Genomic DNA, 16615 nt, shown 5'->3' on the forward strand with positions numbered 1-16615 from the left:
AGATAATTAAAAAGCATTGTTTCAAGCTGATATTTCGACCATGATTGAAGAAGAACAAGAAGAAGCCATGGGAGAGAATATCTCTTCTCTTAGAGAAAGAATATTCAACATGGCATCATCGACAATTAACAGTAACAAGAAATCAGATCTCCCTACCCTGGCTTTTGAAGATTGTCAATCCCTTTTAGATTTTTCTGCTGCTTCAGATGAATGGAATCGAAGCATGCCCCCCTTCTTCCCTTTTCAAAATCTTCAGACCTTGGTTTTGCAAGTGTTTGTTGACAGCAACGACAGCATGATCTCAGTGTCGATGCTTACAAAGGTCATGTATACCATCAATTTGTTGTTTGAGTTGAAGAAAAGAGCAGATTTTAAACTGCCAAAAGTCGAAACTCTGTTGAATTATCAGTATAACAAGTTCAACAAGGTCCCTCTGTCCCCTACCACCGTCAAGAAAGTGACTATCAAAGCTACTTCGAATTTGGGTTCAGGAATCACCAGTCAAGTGAAAACCATAGACTGCCATTTCAACTTACCTTCGGATCACTTGCGTCTTCTCTTGGCAAACCCCAAAAAGGCCTTTTATCTTTCAGCCCTCCCAGACTACACCGAAAATCAGTGTCTTTCTGTCCAGCAAGGAGAAAAATGGAGAAGAAATCCTTTGTTTCAACATCAATTTGTTCAAACAAATGGCAAAGACTTTTGGATTGGAGATGTTGCCGTGTTACATAGTGGGCAATCTATTCTAGTTGAAAGGTTCTACATGAAAGACATGCTTGCTCTCTTTGACAGATATCTTGTTGAACAAGGCTCTGACAGTGAAGGCCATGCTTTACATAAAGTACAAAGCTCTCCTGTCACATACGAAATCAAGTATCTGGTTTCTGCTTGGCTCCCTTCAATGTTCTATAGTTACCCCAAGAACTGGTCTTCCTCTGGTGAGACATCCTTGAATCCAACGCACCATGAACTGTTTTTCAAGAGTCATCCTATAAAAAAGCCAATATTCAATAGTGCCAACCAGTTCATTTGATTTCAGAAGGCCATCATCACTCCACTTGCTATCTTTTCTGATGATACTTCTAAGAACCTTACGAAAACGCATGGAATGTACAACAGTGTGCTGGTCAACTTCCCTGCGATGTCATACAGCATGAGAAACAGACGCAAGAACAATTTCTTTGTCACAGCCGTTTCCCAGCAAGCCGGATTCAAGTCGACCCATCTGATGCCCGTTCTAGCCACAGATCTAAAGACACTAGAAAATGGTGTTGATATGTACTCATTGACATATGATGAGACTGTCACTGTATGTGCTCCCTTGCTCTTTATCGCAGCCGATAATGCCCGACATGCTGAACTTGTTGGCTTGAAGCATTTGACGTCGAATTTCCTGTGTAGAAGATGCTACTATCGAAACCTGTCCAGATTTGGCTTTGATGACTTCGATTCTGAGTATTTGGTTTGCGACTGCCAGCACAGAACGAAAGAACATTATAAGATTGCAGCCACTGATCCAACTTGTAAAGAGAAGGCAATTCCTGGTATATTACCAAATGCTAATAATCTCTATCTGAAAATGGAAAAGCCTATCAATAAGGCACTTATCCTTGCTGATCTTGGATATAGTCATACTGGTACTGACAACCTACTGTGTTTGCAGTCCTTTAATCCTGCTCTTGATACACCTGTAGAGATTTTGCATACTGTGGCTCTTGGAGTTTGCAAATATCTTCTTAATCATCTGTTCAAGGAAGTTTTAAAGGGCAACACTGCTTCACAAGTAAAGTTATCTGATTTGCTGGAGCAAGAAAAAGGGTCTAGGGACTTCACAAGAACTTTCAGAAAGAAGCTTAGACATAGTGGGTCTTACCTTGGCAAGGAGTTCAAGATTCTGGCGCAAGTCTTGCCACCTATTCTTAACACTGAATTCACCAACAACACTGAAGTTAGTATGATTGCTAAGCCCTTCATGGAACTTGGCATTCTATTTTCTCTTTTATTCGTTTGAGAGGTCGATTCTGATTTTGATCAATATCTCAACAATGTTAATAATACTGCTCGTCGTCTTGTCAAGTCTTTGTATGAATATGATATATATGCCAACACCAAGTTCAGCTTGACTCTGAAGACGCACCTTCTGCTGCACTTGAAAGAAGACATCAAGAGGTTTGGTTGTGCTCTCCACTTTGAGACCGAAAAGGGTGAACAATTCAACAAGTTCATCCGGACTCATTTGGTGTACTCAAACCGTTGTGCTGATAACAGGGATCTTGCCCTTAAGTTTGGAAAGCAGGACATGCTCAGACACATTGCCAGTGGAAGCTCATGGATTGACAAATCTACAGGTACTCAAGTAAAAGGTGGATCTGGTATCTTTGCCTTTCTTCATGATCAAGAAAACAAATTTTCTGACAATTTCTTTGGCAAACACCAGGAATTCGTGAATAACAATCACGTGAAAACAAAGATAGTTGCTGGTGTCTCTGTTGCATTTTCTTACAGTAATAATGCTAACAGGATGTTCGTTGGAAGGGCGGTGGAAAGTAATAGTATTTTGCGCATTCAGCATTACCAGCTCTTCTCGCCTAACCTGAACTTGGCAACAGTCAGATGCCAGCCCATTGAACATTACTGCAATTTGGAAGACGTTAAAATTGAATGCATGCTACATCTGACTTCAGGTGAGCATCTTTCTTGCATCAACCTTCTCAAGTTTGGATCTTATCACTTCTTTTGCAAGAATTACTTCCATTTTTTTGCTTTGAATGAATAAACTTCTTATTTCTTCGCCCCCCATTTTTTTTTTCAATTGCTTTTTAATTTCAGTTTGGGCTATTAAGTATTTCTATTGGGTGCTTCTCAAAAAGTAACAATGAGTTTCGATTTTAGAAGTACTGACCCTTCAAAATAATTTTTTTTTGAGATTTTTCTAAAAAAAGAAATAGTTTTCAGCCTAAATTAACTTTTATAGATAAAAAACCCTTATTTTAGGCTCAGAGACCCAAAATTACAATTTTTATACAAGAATTTCTCTTGGTATGATTTACTGCTTAACTAGTGTTGGTGTTACAATTATGACATCAAGTCATAAATCATACTTCTTTAGCTCTTAGCTATTCTTTTCTCTTTTATACTAGAGCTTTAGAACTTCCTACTAAATTAGCTCCATATCAATCTGACACAGTTTACCTGGAAGTATGATATAATTATCTTAACAATCTTTAAGATATTATCTACAGTACTAACTGTAATAATTAGTGGTCTGATTACTTAATAGTTTATATATATTTTATACTGACAAGATGATAGCTACTAAGCTATCCCAATATAAATATGCTCTTATATGTGATAAACCCAACATCCGAGTGTCTGGATTACCACAGTTCTCATTGGAGCAGGCAACTCATTGCCAATAAAGCACATGGTGTGAAGTTTAGATACACCCTCAGATATACAGGGTCAGCACCCAAAGAAGGAGTTATGATGGGCCAGTTTCATCAAGTCTGACACAGCTGGATTATTGCCAGTTGCCATGACAAAATGAACTTTGACACTCACTTGCCCAGAATTTGTCTGAACTCTCAGACCAGAAGTTTGCAACATATGCAAATCTTCTACTATTGGTTCCAAAAAGGATGCAATATTCTTTGGGTGTTCAGGTCCAAGAATTATCGCCAGCTGCATCATGTTGTCTCTCTCATATCTAAGCATATTTAGTTAGCAATTTTATACAGGCGTCTTATATTATACATGTTTTTTGATCAATGTTGAGATTGATAACGTGGATAACAATTGCAGATATTTTTGAGTTGTTGAAAGGGTTAAATTGATCAATGAACATTGTAACCAAAATATCATTCTGACTAACAACACCACTCTGAACCAAACAGCAGACAGCATTACTGTCAAGGATATCAGATCTTGTAGTACTAACATTATGTGAAAGACAGTTTGTGCCATATTTCATCTTGGTGTGTTCCTGGGCATTACTGAGCTTGAATCTCAATTGCTCAGAGAGAAGCACAACCTGGAAGGTCTGCACAGAAATTAAAGTGCCTCTCTTGTGTTGGAATCATCAGCTATTACAATGAGGGCACCGCTCTTCCTCATCTGCATGCTGTTCAGCTTCTATGGCTTCAAAGCAGATACAACATTTTTTACACATGTCATGTGTGACAGGACGGACAGTATATTCTTGTCTTAGAAGTATGTCCATCTTGTAGTAAGACATCAGTGAATTGGCAGCAGCTAAGATAGTAGTAAGTTTACATGCTATAATTAATTGATATTGACTATATATTTACACAATTCACATTCTGCCATATACTTATTCATCATTTTCACACACTTGTCAAAAACATTATGAGACACATTGTTCTCAACAAACATGAAGAACAACTCCAGGCTAGCTGCCTCTGCCCCATTCATGAGCTCGTAATGAGAAACTCTAGGAGCCTCATCCAGTTTGCTTTCATCACTTTCATCGCTTTCATACTGGCTTGGGAAATCCACATGATTTACAGTGTTATGAACATGAAAGTAACCATGACCAGATTCTTATGTATATATATTTGCGTGTGGTTATTATTGTTTTTTTTTTCAGAAATTAAAGAGACTAGTTTAGTGGTTTCTTCTTTTCCCTACCAAGTGGAGTCTTGATGTCTGTAGGCACGTCTTGGCCAAATTCAACATCTATCACTACGCTAAAAAATAGGAGTTTTAGAGGTGGTTTCACAGGTGGTTCCGGAGGGGAAGCCAGGGCGCGTTTTGTGTCCTCCCCCTTTTTTCCAACCCTGAGTTTATGTGCATTTTAATACATCTCCGCTTACCAGTAGTTTTAAGATTCTATTAATATATTGATAACCTTTTCTTTTGCTAATATTTGTCTTTCAATTGGACAAAACTTCTTTAAATATAGTTGAAATATTATATGCCATTGGTTACTACTAATTCATTATTCTTTTAATTTAGATTCTTTTAAATATTTCTTGCTTAATCATTGTTTTTATTGGATAAGACATAATTGCACTGTAGTGTATTTTATAAAAATACATTTTTATTGGTTTCTCAAATGGATATATTTTTTATTTATCGTTTTTATTGGTTATTACACTACACAATTACATTTTATATATCACTTTTATTGGATGTTATGATAGACATTACATTTTATACATCATTTTTATTGGTTATAAACAGTCAAATACATCATATACTTCCAATATTAAATATACTACTTTACACTGCAGTGGATAGTTACTTACAATTGCCTCCTTTGATGGTCTTTCCAGAGATGACTGACTTTTGCAATGGATGCCCAATTTTGATGGCATCTGGTGAAATCTATACCAACCCTCTTAAGCATGTTTGCATGTTTATTGCAAATCATTGTTCGATCACATCGCTGGTGAGAATCCAATTCCTGCCAGCACAATGATACAGCTTCCTCTGGGTAGACAGCTTGCAGTTGCTTTGGCCAACGACCGCACCAGAAAAGAGATGTTGTATCGCCACCATCATACGCAAAAGGCTGATGGCAGCATTTCCGATGTCTTTGATGGACAGGCATATCAGTCAAAGAAGCATCTTTTCTCGGGTGAAAACGACATCGCCATTTTGCTGTCTGTTGATGGGTTTGCTCCCCATAGTGTTTTGGATTTGGTAACCATTGTCCACGTTACCAACCTCAACCTTCCCCCAATGATCCGCTACGAGCGCAGCCATATGATCCAAGTCGCGATCATCCCTGGTCCCAAAGCACCCGCCAACTTCTGGTCATTCCTGGAGCCTGTTCTGAAAGAACTTCGGGTTCTCCAAGCCGGTGGAATGGTTGTGAAGACACCATCTGGAGATATTAGTGCAAAAGTCCATGTACTAATGACAACTGGCGACATCCCAGCTCTGGGAAAGATGGCTTGTTATGTGGGCCATATGAGTAAGGATGGCTGCCACATCTGCCACGTTGTGGGTCAATCTCCTGGCCATGGCCAATATTTCCGAATGCCATCTGCCATCACCATGCGCACACCAGAAAGTTTCAAGCACTTTGATGAGGTGGTCTCATCCAGCAAAAAAGGGTTAACTGGCCAATCTCCCTTCTCCTTACTGGATTCCTTCTCTGGTCCGTTCTTCTTTGCATTGGATGAAATGCACGGCATTTGTCATGGCATTGGCAAACAGGTCTGGGGGCTCGTGTGTGGCAAGTATGGAAAAGATCATCCTCTCTCTCTCCCTTGCTGCTCAGAAAGAAATTAGTACTGCCATGGTGTCAACTAGAAGGAGTATTCCAACATCTTTCCACGGTGCATGGATCAACATTGCAACAAGATCAGGGTACTTCCGGGCTGTGGACTGGGCTGACTTCATTTTGTTTGTTATCCCCACGCTTGTGGCAGAGCGTGTCCATGACCAAGCTGCCCGTAAGGCATTGCTTGACCTGGTGCAGACATGCAACCTACTCATGAGCTGGGAGTTATCAGCAGAGGAGAAACCTTGATCAAAATGTAAGCTTTAATTATAATTAATATTATTATTTTATAACTTGTGTTAACTTATCTTTTTTTTTTAGAAATCTCGTCGCATGGAATGCGTATCTGAAAGCCTCACTAGCTAAAGGAGAGGTCCAGCTCAAGATTTTTATGATTAACCAGCACCTCCTGCAGCACTATCCCACAATGATAGAAGCATATGGTCCCCCCAGAGCATATAGTGCACGATCTGTTGAGAGGGCGATTGGGAAATACTCATGAGCAATAAAGAGTAATTCAGCAATTGAAATCAATGCTGGCAACATCATGCTTGGCTTGACACAGATTCGACAGATGAGAGTTGAAAATGCAATAACGACAACAGCAACAGTAACAGCAACAACTCTCCTTCAGTATGACAATCCCTCTGCTGGTTGGCCAATTGACCGAGAAGGTAGTAATGTTGATACTGATTCTGACATTGAGTTCTGGAGGCCTTTGAGAAACAGAACGATTGTTGATAGTTTTGGAGGCATTTCTTGTCTTCCAGAGCTTCTTCAAAAGTTCTACGAATCAAAGGGGGAAGAGTGTAGTATGATTGAAGCAGCCATTAAAACAAGCTGTAAGACATTTGTAAATGGTTATGTTATTGACTCTGCACTTGACCATAATTGTGTAAGAGAGGCACATAACGTCAGACTTCAGGTTCAGGTTGATGAGAACTGCAACATTGGGCAGAGCTACTCTCCAATCTATAAGGATTTCTTTGGGAAGGTCGTCGTTTTCTTTGAGCACAAGCTCAATAACAAGAGATGGTCACTTGTCCTTGTCAATGTTTATGCAGTTCGTTTGGTAAATAGTATACCAGCAATCAACAATGGGCAAATGAAGCCAATGGTAGTTCACCTGGCAGATGTCAAAGCATTAGTTGGTTTGGTGAAGTCGGACACAACTATAAACACAATAACAACAACAGCAACAACATATGTAATGTGGCCAGAGCTTAACCACGGCTCTAAACTGTCATTTGGTTCTCTTGCAGACTTATAATTTTTTTTTCTTGTAATATATTATTTTTTTTTCAAATTGTCTTAACATATTTTATCCTCCCAGCAAAAAGTTTAGATATTTTTCTCTCTTTTATCTCTGACTTTTAATAGTCATCAATTGCAATCTACATTTACTAAAAATGTAAGATCTGTAGTTAAAATGTACTTTTGTCTATCAGGAGATTTAATTTTAGGAGGTCAATCTGCTTTTTGTCAACCTTTTCAAAAAACAGAGATTTTTTTGTTTCATTTTGAATTTTTGGTGATTTTTTAATTATTATAGACCAAAAACAAAGTCACAAATGCAAAAAACCGCCCCTATTTTTTGGAACGTCTATATTTTCTGGTAGATGGTAAAGTATTAGCCGAAATTGAGGCTTATTTACCAGAAAATAAGACAAAAAATGCGATAATTTACTAAGTCGTTTTGAAAGTTGTTTCAATTTACAAAACATTTCTTTGAGAAAAAAGCTAGATAGTTATAATTTTATTCTTGTGTATGAGATCTGCGAAGATGAACTTCATATTTGTTTTTTATAGACTGAAAGACTTGTAGAGAGCATTGATATGCATCAAACAAAGTCTGACCATCATCTTCAGTCATATACTGTTGCATAGTCAGTAGATCTTGGTTTGAATACCGAAGTGTTTGATTGATGTCAATACATTGCTGTATAAAAGCAGATGTACGACTGATAGTTGGTGTGATTGTAGCTGTTTCAGATGTAGAGACTGGCTGTATTACGTTTGTACTTGTGACAGAAGGTGGAGAGAAGTAGAGAGATCAGTTTGTATGCATTTTAAGCAAATACATATGCTTACAAGGTTTATATCTTTGCTGATAACCAAAGCAGGTGCACAAAATAATCAAGTTTGGCTCTGCAACCTGAACAACATATGCTGTATTTTCATTTACAAACGACCAAACTTGCCAATTTACATCTTCTGCAGTACCAGAAGCAACAATCATCATTTCCTTGTCATCATCATCGACTTCTTCAGCTTCCATCTCATGTATTCTTTGTTGTCTAGTAAAAGAACTCATTGGACCATTGTTTGACATGACGCGTTTGTATTCTTGGGTGAGATAATACTTAACATTATGTACTAAAACAAAAACAAGCTTATCAAGTCTCTTGTTTCTAGATCTTTTCATGAAAACTGTTTTTAATTGATTGTGCCAGGACTCGATATAGTTATTTGTGAGCATATGGGAGAATTGTCGTTCATGGTATGCTCTACTCCAGATCTTAAACTTTGCTTCTGTGCACCAGTTTCTCTCAAAGTAATCCAAGAAGCTTTCTTGGTCGTCAAAGTCTTCTTTAAACTGTACAATTTTATGATGAAACTCGTCTATGTCTTCTTCATAAATGATCTCTTGCAGAGACTTCATCATCACACCACGTAAAATTCGTGCCTCTGATATTAAGGATCCAGGAATCTTCACACTGTCAGATAACTTTTGGTTCCATGCTTGGGTTACGTGAAAGATGCAAAATTAAATGGATGTTGCAGGGAAAGTTGTCTGAATGGCGTGAACTTCTGCTGCACAACAATCAATAGTAAATTGCTTTGGGTCAACAAGCAAAGAAGATCTCTTCAAGAACTGCAGCCACTGCACAATGGAGCTTACACCTCAATCATTGGTTACCATAAAGGCAACAGGCCATCCTCTACCAATATCTTCATCCTGCACCAAAAGAGTATAAAGAATCTCATTCACGTTGCTAGAGATTGCATGAGTACCATCCAAACAGAAAGAAGTTGCAGTTTTTATTTTTTCTTGCTGAACGGGTGACATAAAACCATATGCAAAGGCTGATGGATCTGGAGAATATAAAGTGTTTGCCTTAAAGATGTTGAAGTTTAAGGCAGGAAGTTTGTTGTTCATCCAGATTAAGAAAGAAGTCATTTGGTCTTTGTCAAAATGATACAGCTTTTTATTGATCTTTTACAGACATATATTAAAGTAAATGCTATAAGATATATTATTTTTAAAGCTTACTTTGTTCATCAAATTCCAGATATCATAATAGTTACCTTTTCTTTTAGACTTTCTACCATATCGATCTACAGCTCTCAACATATCAATTCTAATTTGACTAGCAGATTTTGACAACTGTTCTAATTGCTGGGCCAACTCATGAAGATATTTCTTTGCAAGAGGAAGGGTGCAAATGTCACTACGCATATCACCAGGAGTATGCTCTGCATGATCTTTTGTAACAACAAATTCATAAAACTTGGGTGTCTTAAAGAATCCTTTCACACAAAGAAGAGCAGAACACTTGTTTTTCTTTGTTCGCTTTTGAACCACACGCAAAGCTGCCTTAGATTCATTGGTTCCCCAACGATGACAGGAATACTCCTGAGAAAAACACAACTTAATACCAGTTGCTTTGGCTTCTTCAGCAGTAATGTTGGTGGGTTGCTTATTGGTGTTGCGAATGACCCACTTGACTGCACAAGCTTCCCCAATCTCTGTTAAACGTTCTTTCTACTCAGATGTTTTTACTCTAATAATATTTTCTAATCTAAGTGTCATCACTCCTGAAACAGAAGAGCATTCCAAGGCTTGGGAGATTGTTGCCAAAGTGTAAATGGTTTCATTAGATTGAGTGTTGTTGATTAACATATTTGGTGAGAGTGTGTATTTTAATAAAACACGTAATTTAATGGATATAGAATATCTGTTTCAAATAAACAATTCAAAAACAAAGAAAAGGATTGGCAGTCACCATTTCGGTTAATATTTTATCATCTACCAGAAAATATAGACTTTCATTTTTTGTAGTGTATGTCCATTGAACTTTTTGGGCAGTTGGTGGTTCCCTCTGACATAAACTCTCCCAGGTTGTATGACTCATTACTATACAAGGTATTGTCATAAGCAAGAGCCGAGAAGCATCTAGAAACATAGTTATTCCATGCTTGAATGCCTTGTTGATCAAATTCAGTTAAGTTGAAGACGTCTTTAGAATAGTTCATCAATTCAACTCTGTCTTTGTTGACACCGTTTTCAGATGTTTGTGTAATAAAATTGTCAATATTCATTTTAAATAAAGAGGTCTTTTTTATGAAGGATTAGTTGGATAATAATATATAGTAAAAATGTTTGGAATATAAGTTAAGAGAAAAAAAAAGATCAATATAGATGTGAATTTACGTTTTAGGTTTTTATTATTTCTTTAATACTGAATATAGTAAATTCATGCAATATATTGCATGATTATGACTGTGGATAATAAGAAGAATTTTTTCTTGTGAAAATCGGATTTCGTTCTCTTTCCTTTTCCAAAAAAAAATGTCAACTATTCAAGATCTCACAACACAAACATGCCTGGAAGCTCTTGAAGCTACTGTTGCCCAGTTACAGGCACGGGCTGATAATTCTTGAGAGATGGGAAATAACATTCCTTTGGAAAACATTGGCCATTTACTGGCTGGAGAACAAGAGATAGGACAAGTACCCAATGACAAGACTCTTCAAGACATTAGACGTCCTGGTGGAAGTGTTCCTGGCAACTCTTGGAAACTTTTGGCCGTAGCAATCTAATATGCAATGGCCATATATCTGACTGAAGGCAACGAGGCAGCTGCCTGTGTCATGTACAGATCGGCCTCAGGAATTGTTTGTAGTCTCCTCAGGACTGCTTTTAAACTTTTGCATGATTGAGGAGAGAGTGTTCCATTGTGGAGTGATCTTACAAAGTTGCAAAAGAAGGATTTGATTGAAAACCTTGAGCTACATGCTTCTTTTAGAAATATTTATCTCAATAAGTTTGTAGAATGATGGGGAGCCAAGTATATGGTTTCTCAAAAGTGGAGATCTGCCAGACTTCGATTACCAAGAAACTAAAACATATATTCTTTGAAGAAAACATGTATTATTTAATTATTTTATTCTAACTCTCAAGTAGTGTAATTCTTTGAAAATAACTGGTTATTCTTAAGTACAAAAGATAAAAATGTATACACAAAGATATACATAAATGTATACTACGGAAATTCTGTAGCTTAAACTGTTACTTAATAACATATGAATGAGTGCTTTCTTTACATACTTCTTCTTTTTACATTTACTTTTGATTATTTTGATTCATAAAAACAATAAAAATAAAAACTATAAAATTCCGATATAAAACATCATGCATTTGCTGGACCAATTATAAGAAAAAGCAGAGGCACTAAAAATGATATATATCTGCTATATTTGGCACTTTTGATTGGATTAAATGCAAAAATAATCTGAAATCCTATAAATCATATTTGACTATGCTCTACAGTAGTTCCTCAATAATTTCACGCCCCTTTAATTTCATGCTTCAATAATTTCAAGGCTCTGAAGACACAGCTCAAAAAATAGGGCTTAACTTTCATGATTCTTGTTAATTTCACTTTCACAAAATTTTTTGGCCTTGAATCCTTAAAGAAAAAAATTAGCCAATCAGACGAGAGCAATATAGTTACAGCTTGCTTTAAATTTTTTTAATTCTAGCTTTTCACGATTTTGTAATTGACATCAATGTCAAGTGCATTAAGTTTTCATGCCAAACACTGGGTTATCAAGTTGTCATCTAGCTTACTTTTTTTAAATTTTTTTTTCATTTTTTTTCATAAATAAAATAAAACTATATGTGCTATATTTTGATTAAGTTTCATTTATTAATTGTTTAGTAAAGATTATTCACTTGAAAAATATAAATATAATTCTAATTTGTTTGTTATAAAAGTTTTTATTATAGATTTTATTATTTCTATCTGTCATTACTATTTATTGTTATTTGCAATTGTTACTATTTACAAACATATTACAAAATCAAGCTTTGACTGTACTTGGCTGCTAACTATTTTTTTCTATTTTTAAATGAAGAAAAATATATTTCTTATAGAAAATTGTTTTTATTTTATTTGAAAAAGAATAAATTTTAAAAAGATTTAAAGAAGCTGGTTACTTTGGTTTGCTTTGAGTTCGCGGTTTTCTGGAACTTGTTTCTAAGGCCTTCAACCTTACTGACAAAGTCTCTGTCAATATTCTCGTCTTCCAAGATATCCAAAAGCGTGCAAATACACTCAAACTTTTCCAAAGCAGAATAAGTTCTCTTGAAAGGAACTGCTGATTCCACTTCAGCAATTTCTTTATTGCTGTTGTTGTTGGCTGCGTTGTTGTCTGTGTCATGCTCTTCCATGACAATGTCAGCGATCTCATTCTCATTGATCACTCTATGAGTGCATTGTCTCTCATAGAGTGGATCTGATTTGCTGGTCGGACAATCTTCAAGAGACAGAAGACCTGATCCGGCAATCTTGTCTAGGGTTTCTTTCAAACCCTTAACCAGAACCTTTTCAGTCAGACTTTGCTGAATCATAGCCTGGTTTACATCTATAAATTATATTTAGAATATTAAGAAAGTGGAATTGAAAGATTATAGTACTATTATAACCAATAAATTGTTTTACTAATACCTTCACTATCTTTGTCTTCAATGAAGCAAAAGATTATTGCAATCCAGCAGTTCTCAATAGTCTTTGCTGAGACAGATTCCCAAGTCTCTCTTATTCATATCATTGCCCACTGTTGTGGGGAGAAAATAAAGCAAAATATAATATAGACGAAAGAATTCGTGAGAACTTGTGTAGGTTGTTTATTTCAAAAGAAAAGTAAAGAATGATAAAATTCAATTGTCTTTCTACACGGAACTATCTACTGATATTTATATGTTTTTCTAATTTGTAATTCAGTGTGTGCTTAAGTAATCTTTATCACGATGAGTCATCTTCCAGGAGTATTGTTCTTCTGGAAAGATCCGGAAAGACCAATTGATATGATACTTCTCCAGTCAGATCAGTCCAAGAGTTTTGGTAAAGAAGAGCATTTATGCTATTGGTAATATTTTAGTATTCCGACCCAGATACTCGGATAATGTTTCATAATATTAGATAGTTGTAGTTGTAGTCTCTCAATTAAGTATTTGTATAATAAAAGAAATATGTAGATGAAATATAATGATGCCATATATATAATGTATATGTATTTGTATATCCCATGTCATGGTGATAATAATAAATAATCAATTATGTGTATGATGATCTGTGTATTAGATAATATCATAAAGGGAGATCCGTTTGACTGGAATAGCTGAGGATATTATTTTATCCTTCAGTCTTACTCTCAGATTCAGCAGTAATCAATACTCATTCACAACACCCACAATTGATCAATTTCAAAGATTTTATCAATGGCCCCAATCTTATCTTGTTGGGCATTTTGAATCATGCCAATATACGGATATGTCCTTGCATACTGTTTATGCTTGAAATAAGTCTTAAAAGCCCGAATGATACTACCATCCAATGGCTGAAGGTAGGACATGGTGTTTGGAGACAGAAAAAGAAGCTCAACATTTGTAGACACATAATCTACTATATGGCCAGAGAAAGTATTGAGGATCAAAAACACTTTGCAGTTTTGCGCTTTTATTGAATGATCAAAGTGATAAAAGAAAACATGGAAGATTTATCGTGTCATCCAGACATTACTGTTGTAATGATATATAGAAAATTCATGATCTACTACCTTTTGTGTTTTGTTGTTTTTGTTAAAACAGCTTGGTCTTGTTGTATGACCAATCATAAATATATCAGACTACTTGTCTGTTCCATTGGCATTGCACAAAGGGTCTACTGTAAGCTGCTTTTTATTTTCCTTCCAACCAGAAAATTTCTGGCGGGAAATCGTTGTTCTTGGTAGGGTGGTATAGAAAAGTGCTGTTTCATCAAAGTTATAGATGTCACAAGCGCTATAAGCCTCTATCTTCTCTTTGATAGAAGCCTTGTCAATCTGAAGTGACTCTATGTCTGTTGAACCAGCCTCACCATGAATTCAATTCATCTTGATACAATGACGCTTTCCAAACTTCTCCATCCAGCCTTGAGAAGTATTAAAATCTTTAACATCTATTCTTTCAGCAAAAATAGTAGCTTTAGTCTTAATCAATTCCCAAGTGATGAGAATCTGATTATTTTCAGCAATGTTGATCCAAAGGATCACTGCTTCTTTGATTTGCTATAGTTATGTGACAATATAATAAGGTTAATTTTATTTTTTATATAGAGCAAAAATGCATAATGTTGAGATATATTACATACAAGCCATTTTTCCTTTCTAACACACTTTCTGTTCTTTATGTCGGCTTGCATTATCAAGCCCTGGTCTTCTCTCTTCAAAATCTTTGAGATTGCAGAAGCATCAGGAGCTTTCTGAAGGCCAAAGATTTCCTTTGCCCACTCAGCCAATTGAGGGTTACTCATAGACAGCTTTTTCTTTTTCATATCGCAAATCTCAAAATGATTTGCAATATTAAGCAAAACGTTTTTTTTGCTTATATTTATTGTTTAGTTCTGGATTTGATAGATTTCATTAAAGTATCAAAAAAATTGAAAATGATATTTGATAAGCATTATATAATAAGTTAAAAGCATACCAAGAAGCTGTTATTATTTGATTGAATAAGAATTTGAAACAATAATTGGTTACAAGACAGGGGGAGTGGAAAACAGTAATGCAGCCAGAGGTTATATTTAACTAGAATGAATTTAAACAGAGGATTGAAGCATATCGAATCATTACTTAATATATTTTTTCTATTAAAGAATAATGTAAACTCCGCCCATAGTTGGCGGAAAATATATACTCCGAACTCATTAATTCTACTCTTTGATAATTTCAAGGCACCTGGCCTTCTCTAGGCCTTGAAATTATTGAGGGACCACTGTAAAACCCCATAAATCATATTTGACATAATCTAAAATCCTGTAAATCATATTTGACTTAATCGTAAATCCCATAAATCGTATCTGACAAAAAAGTAAACTAATAGGCTAAAACAGGCATGCTATTGACTATAAAAGTTATGAGTTTGTAACTCATTACAAGGTTGGTATTTTAAAGACTGACTTTTAAATAGCAAAAGTTACAAGTACATAACTCGGTATGAGGTCAGAGGTATAAATCCTGCCATTTTCTACAGTGTATGCAGGAAAGTAGGAGTGATAATAAAAGTAAATATATATATACACTACAGGAAAAAAAAGGTAGTTAGACTAGTGGTTTGACTGGTGGTTTGACTGATGGTTTGACCAGTGGTTTTTTGCAAGTTCTCCATTCAAACCACCATTGAGTTGGAATAAAAATAAATGACTTTCCACACTCTGTTCTTTAATATGTTGTTTGTATAACATAGCAATATTTCTTTCTTAGTATTGGCTTTTCTATTAGACGTGGTTTCTTTTATTTATTATATAAAGCTTACACGTCATTGGATACTTTTATTTGGTACCCTCTTATATGACAATTTTTGTTTTAAAATGTAGATTAAATAGACATTTTATTGGACACAATTTATTTTTGTTATTATTGCTCTAAAGAAAATAGCTGTCTATTGGATTATATTTATAAGAATTATTGTTTGATTTAATAATTATACTTTTATTGGGTATTATTAAAGAAAAAAGCTTTTATTGTTCATTTTATTGGATGTTAACACTGTAAGAAATGACAGAATTTGAAACACAGCCCTTACAACTTTCTTTTGGCCAATAGAAAACCAGTATTTAACCATTAGTGTTACAATGCTTTTCCTGTACATCGGAGGATTATATTCTTATTAGAAAGTTACATATACTCAAGTTTATTAAAAAAAACTTTATTGAAAAATAGAATTCTGCTTGTTGTGGTGGTTGAAGTTGAAGAAGTTTTTAAGAAGAAGAATTGAAGATTTGAGATTAGGAACAAAGATTCGTGAGAACTTGTGTAGGTTTTGTTTATTGAGAAAGATTTTGTATCAAAGTTTGACCAGGTTCCTACACTGAACTACTACTGCTATTTATATTATTTTGGATTGGGAAAATTATATGACTGGGGTCAGGTAATCGATTCTATCTGAGCCATAATCAGAGCAACGTGATCTTGGGATAATTAATGTATGATTAATTATATAAATGTGTGTAGTCCCAATGAAGTATTAACATCGAAAGTAAATGTGTTTATGAGTTATAATTATGCTTATAATAATCCACTGATGTATCCCATATTAT

General features: G+C 35.4%; 6 protein-coding genes across 6 annotated transcripts; 2 read left to right on the forward strand and 4 right to left on the reverse strand.

Moving 5' to 3' along the window:
- Positions 1–40: 40 nt before the first annotated feature.
- Positions 41–3116, forward strand: PHYBLDRAFT_63745 (hypothetical protein; the record flags this gene model as incomplete). The annotated part of the gene is made up of 4 exons (XM_018441168.1): positions 41–841; positions 1043–1952; positions 2013–2684; positions 2995–3116. The coding sequence occupies 4 exons, from the start codon at positions 41–43 to the stop codon at positions 3114–3116; spliced, it is 2505 nt and encodes an 834-aa protein (XP_018285299.1).
- A 346-nt stretch (positions 3117–3462) lies between these two features.
- PHYBLDRAFT_63744 (hypothetical protein) lies at positions 3463–4812 on the reverse strand (the record flags this gene model as incomplete). Its single annotated transcript, XM_018441167.1, has 5 exons — positions 3463–3706; positions 4167–4251; positions 4308–4559; positions 4648–4706; positions 4796–4812. 5 exons carry the CDS (start codon positions 4810–4812, stop codon positions 3463–3465), a joined length of 657 nt encoding a protein of 218 aa, XP_018285300.1.
- A 3194-nt stretch (positions 4813–8006) lies between these two features.
- On the reverse strand, positions 8007–10573 carry PHYBLDRAFT_151513 (hypothetical protein; the record flags this gene model as incomplete). The annotated part of the gene is made up of 6 exons (XM_018432694.1): positions 8007–8251; positions 8342–8967; positions 9003–9064; positions 9171–9467; positions 9525–10000; positions 10330–10573. The coding sequence occupies 6 exons, from the start codon at positions 10571–10573 to the stop codon at positions 8007–8009; spliced, it is 1950 nt and encodes a 649-aa protein (XP_018285301.1).
- A 250-nt stretch (positions 10574–10823) lies between these two features.
- On the forward strand, positions 10824–11075 carry PHYBLDRAFT_151514 (hypothetical protein; the record flags this gene model as incomplete). Its single annotated transcript, XM_018432695.1, has 2 exons — positions 10824–10880; positions 10920–11075. 2 exons carry the CDS (start codon positions 10824–10826, stop codon positions 11073–11075), a joined length of 213 nt encoding a protein of 70 aa, XP_018285302.1.
- A 1372-nt stretch (positions 11076–12447) lies between these two features.
- On the reverse strand, positions 12448–13892 carry PHYBLDRAFT_63741 (hypothetical protein; the record flags this gene model as incomplete). Its single annotated transcript, XM_018441166.1, has 3 exons — positions 12448–12902; positions 12986–13074; positions 13732–13892. The coding sequence occupies 3 exons, from the start codon at positions 13890–13892 to the stop codon at positions 12448–12450; spliced, it is 705 nt and encodes a 234-aa protein (XP_018285303.1).
- A 273-nt stretch (positions 13893–14165) lies between these two features.
- PHYBLDRAFT_118494 (hypothetical protein) lies at positions 14166–14399 on the reverse strand (the record flags this gene model as incomplete). Its single annotated transcript, XM_018428638.1, has 1 exon — positions 14166–14399. A coding segment is annotated over one exon (234 nt), but the record flags the coding sequence as incomplete, so codon positions are not given.
- Positions 14400–16615: the final 2216 nt, after the last annotated feature.

The sequence above is a fragment of the Phycomyces blakesleeanus genome, assembly GCF_001638985.1.
Source record: "Phycomyces blakesleeanus NRRL 1555(-) unplaced genomic scaffold PHYBLscaffold_30, whole genome shotgun sequence".
Taxonomy (NCBI): Eukaryota; Fungi; Mucoromycota; class Mucoromycetes; order Mucorales; family Phycomycetaceae; genus Phycomyces; species Phycomyces blakesleeanus.